The sequence below is a fragment of the Juglans regia genome, chromosome 2 (assembly GCF_001411555.2).
Source record: "Juglans regia cultivar Chandler chromosome 2, Walnut 2.0, whole genome shotgun sequence".
NCBI lineage: Eukaryota > Viridiplantae > Streptophyta > Magnoliopsida > Fagales > Juglandaceae > Juglans > Juglans regia.
The window spans coordinates 36,540,406-36,556,242 of NC_049902.1; the positions used below are offsets into that span (position 1 = coordinate 36,540,406).

General features: G+C 36.2%; 1 protein-coding gene across 3 annotated transcripts; it reads left to right on the plus strand.

Moving 5' to 3' along the window:
* The first annotated feature begins 9,202 nt into the window (after positions 1–9,202).
* Positions 9,203–15,237, plus strand: LOC108984642 (65-kDa microtubule-associated protein 1-like). 3 transcript variants are annotated; one of them, XM_035687069.1, is made up of 11 exons: positions 9,203–9,361; positions 9,467–9,567; positions 10,536–10,630; positions 10,727–10,930; positions 11,078–11,335; positions 11,448–11,663; positions 12,467–12,622; positions 12,711–13,022; positions 13,721–13,808; positions 14,363–14,511; positions 14,703–15,237. In XM_035687069.1, the coding sequence occupies exons 3-11, from the start codon at positions 10,559–10,561 to the stop codon at positions 15,003–15,005; spliced, it is 1,758 nt and encodes a 585-aa protein (XP_035542962.1). In that variant the 5' UTR covers positions 9,203–9,361; positions 9,467–9,567; positions 10,536–10,558; the 3' UTR covers positions 15,006–15,237. The 3 variants fall into 3 exon arrangements, with proteins under 3 accessions (XP_035542962.1, XP_018812214.1, XP_035542956.1); XM_018956669.2 differs by lacking the exon at positions 9,467–9,567 and adding an exon at positions 10,369–10,420; XM_035687063.1 differs by lacking the exon at positions 9,467–9,567 and having other exon boundaries at positions 9,224–9,361.
* The last annotated feature ends 600 nt before the right edge of the window (positions 15,238–15,837 follow it).

Below are 15,837 nucleotides of genomic sequence, written 5' to 3' on the forward strand. Positions count from 1 at the left end.
CCTCAACTTTTACATGATTAATTCATTCAGGGTCTTAATTGTATTGATCAAGTTGATGTGCCATTGAGGAAATTAATGATTACTCGTTTATGAGTCACGGATCAGTAACAGAAATAAATAGGATCTCGGATTCACTGTTTACTTGTGGTCATGAGAATAATAGGGCTATAGAAGATGTGATGGTGCAGAGTGCAGACGGCATGTGAGTGTATTTTGGATTATTCAATGCGCCGAAACGAGCCCCATACTGCAGGCAACATGTATGGGAGCAAGGCCTACAAATTAAGCTATCTCTGTAGCTCTATTTGCTATCGGTTTTCGGACCCAAACATCATCATCTCCGATTAATCACTGCTCAAAGACTTGCTGAAACCTCTCTTTGTTTTTATTCTATTATTTTTTTATAAAGTGCTAGAGGAAATCCCATCAGGCAACCAAACTTTCTTGTCTGGGATCGAATATATATAATGCCATCAAATCCTAGTTAGATTAGTCGATGTCTAAGTTGAGAAAATAAGTAAATGACTGAGTTAGCCACCCCATAATAATCATACAGTACTACTCTTTTTGGATATATCTGTTCTTTTATTAAAAGGCGGATGAGAATTCATCAATAATAGTAATAGTAATAGTAATAGGCCAAGAGTGATTCTTATTGAGTTTATATTTTCAAGTGGTGAGGCTGCATGCTAGGGATGCATCATACATGAAGGTAGCCCAGAGTACCGTTCATTTCCTGATCAATAACTATCTTTTAACGTTGAATTTACTCTTTTCTAAAAAGAGTACAAGACGTTAATATAATCTATGACTATTGTATCTAGTATTACTTATATATTTATATTTCAGACATAACACCATCTCATTTAGAGTAATGCTACGTACAGTTATTGAATATGCATGTGTTGTACAGTTGTTTTGAAAAAGAGTGAACTCTACTATTAAAAAATTAATTTTTTTTTATGTGCGTCTCGTATTTATTTATTTATTTTAAAATGATTGCATGGTATTTACACACTCACGACTGTTAGTATCATTTTTCTTTATTTTTATATTATATAATAAGAAAGTGCAAAGCTAAGTAATTAGGTGAGGTATCTAAATCTAAATCCAAAGACTAAGATATCAAAATCTTTGCATGGTAATGCAATAAGGTAGGACCTATCTGATTCGTAATGACACCTAAGTCGCGACAACGACTTTTTGCACCCCCTAAACCTTAGTTTGCTTTACATGAACCTATAATCCTTTAATTCACATCCCCATGCATTTGCCCTTGTTCTTGACTTTAATTACCTAAAATGTCACTTTTTGTCCTCGCTCGGTCTTAGTACATTATTATGCTTCTCAGACTCAGGCCACAACCCCAACTCTTCAATGGAAATCAAACCTTGGCAGTTGGTATTAAAGCTCTCGAGCTGCTAAAAAGCAACTCAATCCGTTCCTTAACTAATAAACTAGTAAAATTGCTCTTGAAAATCTCATATATAATGTACAAAGTTAGAGGAAAAAAAAAAATACAGAGAAATGAGCTTAATTTGTTTACCAAACCACTGCGGCCCATTAAGAATGTTAGATGGGGGTTGAAAGTGAAACTTTATGATTGTGTTTGGATGTTGAAATGAGTTGAGTTGAGTTGAGATGATAAAATATTATTAGAATATTATTTTTTAATATTATTATTATTTTAAAATTTGAAAAAGTTGAATTGTTTATTATATTTTATATTGGGATTTGAAAAAATTGTAATGATGAATTGAGATGAGTTGAGATGAATTTGTTGACCGATTCTTTCTCATGAAGACGTTTGTGAGTGGGAGTCTATCATCTTAAGAGTCCTTTAAGTGGTCAAACACTCCTCCATTCAATTTAAATTGATCCCATGAAAATAGGATCACGTGGGACACGTAAACCCGAAATTTGATGGAAATTTCGGCTATAAATACATGTGTTTGGTCCCCAAACTTACTCACTCAATTCCCTTCGGTAATACACCATCTAAATAGAGTAGAGAAGAGTTTGGAAGAGCCAAACACAGTGAAAACCGAAACAAATACAGTGAATTGCATCAATGGCTGGAGGTAAGATTTCTTGGCGTTAAACCTTTTAATTCTCATTTCTATAGTGTTATTCCGCATTAGAGAATTTTATTTAAGTCTAACAGTTGGTATCAGAGCATTAAAATCCTCTGTCTTGATGTTTAAATTCAAAAACCCGAATTCCTCTGTTTTTGGCCGTGAATTGAAAATTTTTTTTGGGTTTTGATTTTTGGACGTTTTTAATTTGAAAGAAGTTTAGAAATCATAAAGAAATATTTTTTCTAAGCTTTATGGGATTAAAAACTTGATTTTTGACGTGAAAAAACACTGTAAAACGCAAAAATCGCGCTGCGTCTGGAGGTTGAAGACGACACGAACGACGTGTCGTTTTCAGGCTTGTTGAAAACGACATGTCGTTTTCAGCAGCTTATGTTTCATTCGGTTCTGCTAAACGACAGGTCGTTTTCAACTTTGATGAAAACGACATGTCGTTTAGCATTAGGTTCTCTATTCCCGTATACTACTAAACGACACATCGTTTTCAATTTAATGAAAACGACATGTCATTTTACTTCGGAGGCCGTTCAAGTGTAATGACAAAAACGACACGTCGTTTTTCAATTGATGAAAACGACATGTCGTTTTATTCGGTAGTCGTTTATCAAGCCTGAAGGTAAACGACATGTCGTTTTGAGTTTCAGTAAAACGACATGTCGTTTAGAGGCTGTCTGTGTTTTAAGAAATGGGCAAAACGACACGTCGTTTTTTCCTTCTTGAAAAAGCGACCTGTCGTTTACTTGGTGCAGGAAAAAAAAAAAATTTTTCCCTTTTTAAATGGCTTGAATAGTGGGTTTTTGGATCTAAGGACCATTGTGCTTATAATTTTTTATTTTTAATTATATGCAATGAGAATATTTGTTTATTATGCTCATATTTAGTTTGCATGAATTGATTAATTTTTTTTTACTTTTTACATGCAATTTTTGATGAGTATATAGTTTAGAGCATGAGATTAAATGTTATGCATAATATTATAATCTAGATTGTGCAATATTTATGCTTATATATTATGAATCTTTTGTGCATAGTTATAACATGTGAGTATTAGTTAAAATTATGTAATTCATAATATTAAGCTAGTCTTATGCAATTTAAATGTCTAGTGATCCATATAGTTTTATGTTAATTAGAGAATAGCCACAGCATCTTTAATTAAGTAAAATTATAATGATTGATTAGGATCACATAAGGAATATTAGACATTAATTGTAATTAATTATACATAAATATAATAAATTTTATCCCACAGGAATTTTTATTATATTTATATTATTAATTAGGATAAAATATCAAGTTATTCATAAATTACCCACAGGAATTATGAATGAAATAAATAATTTGATAGTTTTATCATAAAAGTCTAAGATAGAATACACATGAAATTCATAATATACCCTTTAGAATTATGAATTAAGTAATAATATTGATAAAATTCTATCATAAAGATTAATTGGATCTACTGGTATTAAAAATTTAGCCCACAGGCAATTTTATGTCATTAGATTCAATTTTTAGGCATGATTTACATTGGTAAAACATGAATATTTATTTAGGCCTCAATTTTAACATAAATATGTAATCTATATGCAGTTTCACAACCTACAAATTTCTCTGATATTCGTTATGATATCCCTGAACTTAAGGGAGATAACTATAAGGTCTGGAAGGAGAGAATTCTTCTTCATTTAGGGTGGATGGACATAGATTATGCTATTAGGAAAGACGAACCACCAGCTGTAACTGATACCAGTAATGCAGCAGACATCGCACTTTATGAGCGATGGGAGCGATCTAATCGCCTAAGCATGATGTTCATTAAGACTAGAATATCAGCTGGTATTCGTGGTTCTGTCGATCAGCATGAAAAGGTCCGAGACTTGCTAAAAGCCATTGATGAACAATTTGTCACTTCAGACAAGATTCTAGCAAGCACCCTAATTATGAAGTTCTCATCCCTAAGACTCACCAGTGTGAAAGGTGTGCGTGAGCACATCATGCAAATGAGGGACAATGTGGCTCAATTGAAGAAACTCGAGGTTGAAATATCGGAGTCCTTCCTAGTGCACTACATCCTGAACACACTCCCGCATCAATATGGACCCTTCAAAATCTCTTACAACACACATAAGAATAAATGGTCAATTAATGAACTCATGACCATGTGTGTTCAAGAGGAAGGGAGACTGATGATAGAACAGAGTGAAAGTGCAATGCTGGCAACGCATGGAAAGGGCAAATATCAAGCCAAACTGAAGGGAAAAGGCAAAATACCTCCCCAATGTGGTATTAAGAAAGATTCCAAGTGTTTCTTCTGTAAAAAGTAGGGACACATGAAGAAGGAATGCGCCAAATTCCAGAAATGGCTTGCAGACAAAGGTAATTCGACCTCACTTGTTTGTTATGAATCTAATATGGTTAATGTCAATATTAACACATGGTGGATTGATTCTGGATCAACAATCCACATTTCGAATTCCTTGCAGGGTTTGCAAAACCTAAGGAAGCCAGTGGGAAGTGAGCGAAGCATCTTATCAGGAAACAAGATGGGCTCGCATGTGGAAGCTGTTGGAACTTGCTATTTAATTTTATCTAGTGTTTTGTTTTAAAGTTGGAGAAGACCTTTTATGTTCCAAGTTTTTCTAGAAACTTGATTTCAGTTTCAAGACTAGTACCTTTTGAATATTCCTTTAATTTTTCAAATTCATCATTCAGTTTATTTTATAAATCTGATTGTGTTGGGAATGGTACTTTGTCTGATGGTCTTTACTGCATTAATTTACAAAACAATACCACTTATGATTCAATGCATGTTCACACTGGCACTAAAAGATGTGTTATTAATGAGGATTCCTCTAAATTATGGCACCGGAGATTAGGCCATATCTCCATAGATAGGATTAAGAGATTAGTAAATGAAGAGGTACTTAATACTCTAGATTTTACTGATTTTGAGACTTGTGTGGACTGCATAAAGGGAAAGCAGACCAACAAGTCAAAGAAAGGTGCCAATAGGAGTTCAGACATATTAGAGATCATACATACTGATATATGTAGTCCAGACATAGACTCGTATGGTCAGAAATACTTCATCTCTTTTATAGATGATTACTCACGATATATGTATCTCTACATGCTTCATAATAAGAACGAAGCATTAGATGCCTTTAAAATCTTTAAAGCTGAAGTAGAGAAACAATGCGGTAAACAAATTAAGATCATGAGATCAGATAGAGGTGGAGAATATTATGGTAGATACACTGAGAATGGACAAGCACCTGGGCCATTTGTAAAGTTTCTTCAAGAGTATGGGATTGTTGCCCAATACACCATGCCTGGTTCACCGGACCAGAATGGTGTAGCAGAAAGAAGAAACCGAACATTATTGGACATGGTGCGGAGTATGCTTAGCAGCTCCAATCTTCCTAAATCATTGTAGGCTGAAACACTTAAGACGGCTGTGTATATATTAAACCGAGTTCCAACCAAGGCTGTTTCTAAAACGCCATTTGAATTATGGAAATGTTGGAAACCAAGTTTGCGACATATGCGCGTTTGGGGATGCCCGTCTGAGATGAGAATTTATAATCCACAAGAGAATAAACTAGACCCAATGACCATTAGTGGGTATTTCATTAGATATGCTGAAAGGTCTAAAGGTTATAGATTTTATTGTCCATCTCACAGTACTAGGATTGTGGAATCAAGAAATGCAAAGTTTCTTGAGAATGACTTGATTAGTGGGAGCGATCAAACCAGGAACATAGTTCCTGAGAATGATCATTCAGAATCTCAACCTTCCACTTCAAGTGATAGATTGGTTATTGTTTACAACACCCCTCAAGTACCAACTGGTGTTGAACTACCAATCATTGATGTTCCACAAGTTGCTGACGACACTCTAGTAGATCAGGTAGTTCAAGAGTTGCCAACAACTTTTGAACAACCAGTTGAACCACATACTACTTCTCAGGAAGATGATGGTGCAACATTAAGAAGATCTGTTAGAGCAAGAAAATCAGCAATTCCTAGTGATTATGTTGTGTATCTGCAAGAATCTGACTATAACATTGGAGCCGAAAATGATCCCGAGTTATTTTCACAAGCCATGAGTTGCAAAGAATCAGAATTATGGTACAATGCCATGAAGGAAGAGTTGAATTCCATGAAGAGTAACGAAGTCTGGGATCTTGTTGAGTTGCCTAATGGTGTAAAAGCCATTGGATGTAAATGAGTCTTTAAAACCAAAAGAGACTCATTAGGCAATATTGAGAGATACAAGGCAAGACTCGTTGCTAAGGGATTCACTCAGAAAGAAGGAATCGATTACACGGAGACTTTCTCTCCCGTATCTAAGAAAGATTCCTTGCGTGTTATTTTGGCATTAGTAGCCCATTTTGACTTTGAATTGCAACAAATGGATGTGAAAACAGCATTTCTCAATGGAGATCTAGAGGATGAGGTTTACATGAAACAGCCTGAAGGATTCCCCTCTAGTGATGGTGAGCAATTGGTTTGCAAGCTCAAGAAATCCATATACGGTTTAAAACAAGCATCTCGCCAATGGTATTTGAAATTCCATAATGTAATTTCTTCATTCGGTTTTGTAGAAAACGTTATGGATCAATGTATATACCAGAAGGTCAGTGGGAGTAAAATATGTTTTCTTGTTTTATATGTGGATGACATTTTGCTACCAACCAATGATAAGGGTTTGCTGCATGAAGTGAAACAATTCCTCTCTAAAAATTTTGATATGAAGGATATGGGTGAGGCATCTTATGTCATTGGCATTAAGATCCATAGAGACAGATTTCGAGGCATCTTGGGTCTGTCTCAGGAAACCTATATTAATAAATTTTTAGAGAGATATCGGATGAAGGATTGTTCACCAAGTGTTGCTCCCATTGTGAAGGGTGATAGGTTCAATTTGAATCAATGCCCAAAGAATGACCTTTAAAGAGAACAAATGAAGAACATTCCATATGCTTCTGCTGTCGGAAGCCTAATGTATGCTCAGGTCTGTACAAGACCTGACATTGCATTTGCTGTGGGAATGTTAGGACGATATCAGAGTAATCCAGGTTTAGACCACTGGAGAGCTGCAAAGAAAGTAATGAGGTACCTTTAAGGGACCAAAGAATACATGCTTATGTATAGACGAACGGACAATCTGGAAGTAATTGGCTACTCAGATTCTGACTTTGCTGGCTGTGTTGATTCACGCAAATCAACATCAGGATACATATTTTTGATGGCCGGTGGAGCTATATCATGGAGGAGTGCCAAGCAGACTTTGACTGCCACTTCTACTATGGAAGCCTAGTTCGTCTCTTGTTTTGAGGCTACTTCACATGGTGTATGGCTTAAGAGTTTCATTTCTGGGCTTAGAATTATGGATTCAATCTCTAGGCCATTGAGAATGTATTGCGACAATTCAGCTGCTGTTTTTATGGCTAAGAATAACAAAAGTGGGAGTCGGAGTAAACACATCGACATTAAATATTTAGCCATAAGGGAACGTGTTAAAGAAAATAAAATGGTCATTGAGCACGTAAGCACTGAACTAATGATCGCTGATCCTTTGACTAAGGGCATGCTACCGTTGAAATTCAAGGATCATATAGTGAATATGGGACTTGGTTCCATTATGTAGTTTTTCATTGTATGAACAATGTTATTTTTAATGAAATTCTTAATCATTTTGATGTTCTTTTCTCATATTAATGTGCACCTTAATTTATTTTTGAGAAAATTTATCTGTATTAGACCAAGAATAAACATAGGGTTTATTCATTAAGAAATTGTTTCCACATAAATTGTAAAGAATGAATACATAGTAATACATGGAAGGTAATACTCGTCATTAGAGGACCTATCGCCATGATTCATGTATTTATTACTTAAATGAAGATTATTGATGGGTTTAAGATCAGGAGTGTTGACCAAGTGGGAGAATGTTGACCGATTCTTTCTCATGAAGACGTTTGTGAGTGGGAGTCTATCATCTTAAAAGTCCTTTAAGTGGTCAAACACTCCTCCATTCAATTTAAATTGATCCCATGAAAATAGGATCACGTGGGACACGTAAACCCGAAATTTGATGGAAATTTCGGCTATAAATACATGTGTTTGGTCCCCAAACTCACTCACTCAATTCCCTTCGGTAATACACCATCTAAATAGAGTAAAGAAGAGTTTGGAAGAGCCAAACATAGTGAAAACCGAAACAAATACAGTGAATTGCATCAATGGCTGGAGGTAAGATTTCTTGACGTTAAACCCTTTAATTCTCATTTCTATAGTGTTATTCCGCATTAGAAAATTTTATTGCATTAGAGAATTTTATTTAAGTCTAATAGAATTTGGTAACCAAACTCAATATCACACTTTTTTAACCCAATTTTGTGGACGTGTAATACAAAATTTATCAATAATATATGTCAAGAATGAATAGTATTATATAGATATGAATAAATCTTCTCAACCTCCTAACACTCCACACTCCACATTATTTTTATTTTTTATTTTTTTTTCTTTTATTAAATATTTATTATATGAGTAATAAATAGAAAATTTAAAATAATTTTAAAAAAATAAACTCAAAAAAAAATTTAAAAAAAATATTAAAAATTTTAAAAATTAAAAAAATGTGGAGTGTGGAGTGTAGTGGAGGTTGTGTAGCAAAACCCTATAGATATAGTTGTTGAGTATATAAGTGTGTAATATTTTTTAAAAAATAAAATTTATTATTAAAAAATTAATTTTTTTATATATATATATATATTATTTATTTATTTATTTATTAAATTACATAATATTTACGTACTAGATTATAAATATTATTTTCTATATATATGAATATTTATTTGTTTTAAAAAAGTTAGACCAATCTGAGTCATCTGACCGAGTGGATAGGTGGTCACTCTGGTCTCAGTAGCATGTGCCAGTCAAAGTGTCAAACCAACGACTCTTACAAAAGTCCGCACTCTCTCTTAGTGTCATATTCGTAAATAATGCGGGAAGAGCGTGGCATTTATTGAATGAATCTTAGATTTTCAGGGCAATCACTAGCGTAAGAAGGGCCCCACCTTGTCCGTCGTTTTACTTCTGCGCACACGCTGCAAACTCACTCACTCTCTCTCACTCTCTCCTCTTTGCAAGCATTCTCACTCTTTCTCCGTCTCTCACCAAGCACAGAGGCCAAAGCCACTTAGATCTGAAAGCCCAAACCCCAAAACCTTAGTCTCCAAGGACGATCTTGGGTAAGCATTTTTCTTTAATGAGCTCTCAGCACTCTCTGTTCCATTCTTTGGTCGCAAATATAGCTCTTTCTGTGCCACTCTCACTATCTGAAATCTCATTATCAGTGCTGTTTGGTTTCTGGGTCGTTGTCGTGATCCAGAACCGTTGAAAGATCTGGGTATTCTGCCAAAGCTCTTGTCTTTAATGGGTCAATGTAGGATTTATGGTTAGTGGCTGGTGGCATTTCCTTTTCCTTTTTTCTTTTTTTTTTTTTTGGGGTGTTTGAAAATGTGCGGTTTGGTGGTTCAGACTGCAAATGCTTGGTCTGAAGTGAATTTTAAGCGACTGTGATGTTGAGCTGGAGATCTCGCTTTTGGAGCTTGTTCCATGCTTAATGGCGTTTGTAATTCTGACTTAGGGATTCGATTAATTAAGTATGCCTTGAGTAGACGCTACGTTCTGTTTGGTTGCTGAGAAAATGTGGAAGTATAAAGGAAGTTATCATTGTGGGTTTGCGGGGACTGAACTAAGCACTGTTTTGGTTGATGGAACATGTGAGTAGGAAATAATTAACATCTCATTCTATTGATTTATGTTATATGAAATGTAAAAAAGGTAGGAAAACCTTAAGGCAAGGGAGGTTTTTGTTTTCTTGGGTCCCGGGCAATGTAATGTTCAAGATTCAGAATTTCGGATTTGCTTTTTCGTTCTTCACTTTTTCTCAGTGATGAGATGCTATGACTTCTTGAGTTCAACAAGTGTGTTACATTTTGGTAATCAATTTAGTCACCTATTTGGATCCACCGTTGATCATTTTATAGTGTTTTGAGTAGTTTATGGCGTTTGGCTTTGTTAATACACAAGTGATTAGAATACGACGAGTGGAAGGTCATACTTTTGATGTGGGTCTTGTCCAGTTTCTCGTGTCTTCTTGGGCTCCTTTATTCTACCGTTCTTTGAATACTTTGATTCTTGAACTTTTCTACTGCACTGATGAGTTGTCCATCCTTATGACTGGTGCATACAGGCGTGCATGTTATACTTGTCCACTTGATCAGTCTTTCTTGCTCATCAATTAGGTAGAAAGATCTTGTTTTGTGTTCCTTGTGCTTTGTGTCCTTTAGAGAAGATATCTTGATCATGCGTACAAGAGCATACAATGGCTTTATATTCCTTCCATTCTCGGTAATGCAGGTAAGGTTTTAGGGTTGACGTGAATGGCGACGACACATGCGCAAAATCCCCTTCTTGGGGAAACAACATGTGGTTCTTTACTGCAGAAACTGCAGGTAAATATATTTTTCTTATTTTGACAGGCAGCCCATGTTCACTGCTCATACATATGGCCCAGGGACATTGGCTTCTAAATTGATCCAATATTGCAGGAAATATGGGATGAGGTTGGGGAAAATGACGAGGAACGAGACAAGATGCTTCTTCAGTTAGAGCAGGAGTGCTTGGATGTATACAAGAGGAAGGTTGAGCAGGCTGCAAAGTCAAGGGCACAGCTTCTTCAGGCCTTGTCGGATGCTAAACTTGAACTTTCCAGTCTTCTATCAGCACTTGGAGAGAAAAGTTTTGTTGGAATTGTGAGTAATTATGAAATTTATGCTGATATGGGCTAAAGTATTTAGGAAGTAATAATTTCTTGGGTGATGCATATCAATACTATGTTCTGGATTACGATGACAGATGGTGAACTGGTTTTCCCATGGACTTACTTTGTTTGATTACAGCCTGAGAATTCTTCAGAGACTATCAAAGAACAACTTGCTGCTATAGCACCGGTACTTGAACAACTTTGCAAACAAAAAGAGGAGAGAGTAAAGGAGTTTTCTGATTTTCAATCACAGATTCAAAAGATAATTGGAGAAATTGCTGGGACCTTGAACCTTAATGCCCAGACAGGAACTTCTGAAGTTGATGAGGCTGACCTATCCATGAAAAAGTTAAATGAATATCATGCGCAACTTCAAGAACTTCAAAAAGAGAAGGTAAAGCTTTTATATTGATGAACAATGCATCCCTCACTGACAGATTTGACTGCTATATTTGCTTCTGCCTGCATCAAGTTAATGATTATTGATTGGTTATTTTATCTGGCAGAGTGAAAGGTTGCAAAAGGTCCTTGAATTCGTGAGCACTGTGCACGATCTTTGTGCTGTCCTGGGGATGGACTTCTTCAGTACTGTTACGGAGGTTCATCCAAGCTTAAATGACTCTACTAGTGTGCAATCCAAAAGCATTAGTAATGACACACTGTCCAGGCTGGCTAAGACAGTCTTAGCACTAAAAGAAGATAAGAAGCAGAGGCTGCACAAGGTATATTTTCGAGTTTTTTACCCCTTTTTTTTTTTTCCCTTTTTTACGGTTGTTTGTATAATTTTTACCTTGGTTACTTGGTTTACATTTGTCACCTGGTAATGCTCCATTAGTGCTGCTTGATGCCACAATTTCTAGAAAGCTGTCATCGTTACTTAGCTAAAATGATATGGCTATATAGATTTTTATGTAGACAGTAAACATATCATGACATTCTTGTGGCTAGATAAAACGAATTCCTTCTTATCTATCTCAATTTAGTAGCCTTTCAGCATAAAGACAGGAAGCTTGAAATATGTCGTTATGGATCTTGCCCTCGCTGGATCTGTCCTTGAGAATTTTTTGATGTCGTTTGGAACAGCTTCACATAATTTTTTTTCCATAAGTGGAACATCTTCACATTTTTTAATCCCCACATTATACTTTTAACATTTGCAGTATTTTTGCACGTGCCTTCTGTTACTTATCAAAAAATGAAATTCTTCCTCTAGTTAGAGAAATAAAAACTCATTTCGTATGGTTATTTCATTATTTATTGACATCTCATAGGGATGTAAAACACATATTGTTCCTTCAGTTAAGTTTAAGTGTCATTCTATTGCCACACAATGTCATCTGTTTTCCACTAAAGGGAGGTGTTGGGTCTGTCTCTATTCTGAATCAGGAGCCATATTTTAAGTACTCTGGTGTATTTTCTTCTCCGCTTCCTATTTCTAGGACCCAGTACCTTTTTTTGTATGCCCTGTTGCATTTCTAGCTTGCAATAAATTGATATTACTTTCGCATGTATCTCTCCTTCAAAGCTCCAAGAGTTAGCGACTCAGCTAATTGATCTGTGGAATCTGATGGATACCTCAATGGAAGAAAGAAGATTATTTGACCATGTTACCTGTAACATATCTGCGCCAGTAGATGAAGTGACTGTTCCAGGTGCTCTTGCTCTAGATCTGATTGAACAGGTATTTGAAGTCTTCCAAATTCACAGAACCATAAGATTAAATGAACGATGGGTCCTGTTTACTCATTTTCTTTGTATTTGTTGTTCAGGCTGAGGTGGAAGTTGAAAGGCTTGATCAGCTGAAAGCAAGCAGGATGAAGGAAATTGCTTTTAAGAAGCAAGCAGAACTTGAAGAGATATATGCTTGTGCTCATATAGAAATAGATCCAGAGGCTGAAAGAGAAAAAATTATGGAACTAATTGACTCTGGCAATGTTGAACCTGCTGAATTACTGGCTGACATGGATAATCAGATAACAAAAGCAAAAGAAGAATCTCTCAGCCGAAAAGACATATTGGACAAGGTTGAGAAATGGATGTCAGCCTGTGAAGAGGAGAGTTGGCTTGAAGACTACAATCGGGTAATTATAGTCTCTTTCTAGACATGCTGTGGTTTGAAATCTTTGGACCACTGTGATCATGAACAATGGGAGCATGTTGCCACAATTTCCCCGAGTGATGGATTTTATGACTTTGGCATGTGTGCAATTAACATGAATTCACATTTATCTATATTCCAAGCACCTATACACATCTACGTTTCCTTTCGATGGTATTTAGTTGTTGTGAACACAGTGGAAATAGGGGAAATTTAATAAAAAAATCATTTTGTCATTGGATGGTTGAAAGGGCAATAGACTTCTTTCTGGTTCATTATGTAACACCACTTAGCAATAGTAGACTCTGATATCTTCTGTGCCCTAATCTGCAAAGTAAATTAAGACTCGTATTGCATCTCTTTTTCACTAAAATGTGCTTGAAGAGCTCATTCATCACTTCAGTGAAAGGACCTTTGCTCCAGTCATTCAGATACTCTGGAACCCAGTTAGTCCATTTGAATAACTGCCTGCTCAGTAACATTGTATAAACATGTTCTCCCCTATTTCATAGTGAGGAAACGCATCCATCTATCACTGACTAGAGACCAGCAAAAAGTGATCATGACGGAAAAGTATGGTATGAAAGCGACCGATATTATGGGAGTGGACTTCCATATTCAATCTTTGAGTTTGTTTATATCGCAGCTGACTTTGGGTGTTTCAAATCCTTGTTGCAACAGGATGAAAATAGGTACAATGCAAGCAGAGGTGCACACTTAAACCTCAAGCGAGCTGAAAAAGCCCGGATTCTGGTCAACAAAATTCCATGTATGTGTAGACAAGACTACCATAGTTATAGTGTCTTATTTGAGCATGCAGTTTTTGTATTTTTCAGAAGTTGATATGCATTGGTGGACGGAATATGTCTGTGCAGTCCACACATCTAAGTCTTTTATTGAGTCCACTTTAGACATTTATGTATTTAGCAATTTGGTTACTGATCATAAGGCGTCCTTATGAGCTGGCTGCTGCTTTCCTTCTACCCCTCATTTTACCATATTGGTGGGTGAGATGAGTGGAGAGAGCAGGCCCTTAATTAGATCATGGGCTTGAATTTGCTATTTCTTGCTGAGACTTTGAAGCCTTAATAAATTTAAATGTCAATCAGCACTGGGTCTGATGGAAACCAATTTATTGTTTGAAAATTGCTTTGAGGTGGTAACTAGATTTTTATCTAGATTCTCAAACCATGGTTACTCTAAGAACTAATTTAAGCCACTGTTGGATAGCATAAACTGTAACAATCTTGGTCGCTGCATGAAATCTACTTGAACACATATGTGCCCTGAATTTTCATTTGATTGGCTTTTGTGGCGGTGCAGCACTGGTTGACACATTGGTTGCCAAAACTCGGGCATGGGAAGAAGATCGTGGCATATCTTTTACTTATGACGGTGTTCCTCTTCTCGCAATGCTAGATGAATATGCCATGCTCAGGCATGAACGAGAAGAAGAGAAACGGAGGTTGAGGGTAAGTTTATATAGACATGATGATTGACTGATTGACTAATGATCAAATGGGTTCAAGTATGTGCCTAACATTGAACAACAGTATAATCACTACACCATCTTTGAGCTATGCCCGCTTTTCATATTTTTGGTATTCCCGTTTGCTAGTTCTAATTATGTCTCTCTGATCGTGGTATAACCTGTGCTTGGTAGGATCAAAAGAAGTTCCATGAGCAGCAAAATACAGAACAAGAAGCCGTGTTTGGTTCAAGGCCCAGCCCCGCTCGCCCTGTTGGCACGAAGAAGGTAGTGGGTCCTCGTGCAAATGGTAGTGCCAATGGAACCCCTAGCAGACGGCTCTCTCTTAACACGAATCAAAATGGGGCCAGGTCGGCAACAAGAGATGGAAAGAGGGATAATACTAGACCTGCTGCCCCCGTGAACTATGTAGCCATATCCAAAGATGATGATGCCTCCCATGTTTCTGGTACAGACCTGACTCCAGCTTCACCATGATGTAATAAGAGAGGTCCATAGGTTTACACCCGTGATGTTACTATTCTTGCTAATTCTAGTTTGTGTTCTGTAGGAATATGGTCTACGAAACAGCGAGTAAAATTGCAGATAAAACTATTTGTAGCTTTGTATGTGATATTGACACTTGAAGCTATTTCAGTCGAGTTGCCTTGATATGTTCAAGCTACATTGACTATTGTAGCAAGCATGGTGGCTGTCCTTGAAAAATGTATCCAGATGACTTCATCAGGATGGGATGCGAAACAAAAAAATGAAGGGAACATGCATAATGGACTTCAATTTACTTCCTATTAGGCTATTAAAAAGATACCAAGGGAGATTCTTTTTAACTTCGATACACGGGTTAAACTCCACACTGAACGAAACTTCGGCCAGGAGCCCACCTCAGGTCCACAACGAAATCTTTGGAAAACCAGATTCGACCGTTTTTCGTTGCATGTTTTTCTTAGAAAGCATTTACTAGATGCGACGTTTTTTTTTTTTTTTTTTTGTTAATGATTGGATGTGTAAAAGATCTATCCTACGCTAAAACTATGCAATTTTGGATTTTTTTTTTTTAAAATTAAAAACTCGGGGTTTACTTGCTTTATAAATGCAATTGTTTTTTCTGTTTTCTTTTTGTTCTTTCTCCGTCTGGTCGCAGCCAAATATTTATTTTTAGTCAATATTTCAGCCAATACTAACAGAAAAAATAAATAAATATATAAAATAAAATTGCTTCTTACCTTCCAAATCTTCACGCCTTTGACAATATGATTCTCAATAATCAAAATTGTTCTGCGATTTAAGTGAGAGGTTATGGTAATGGATT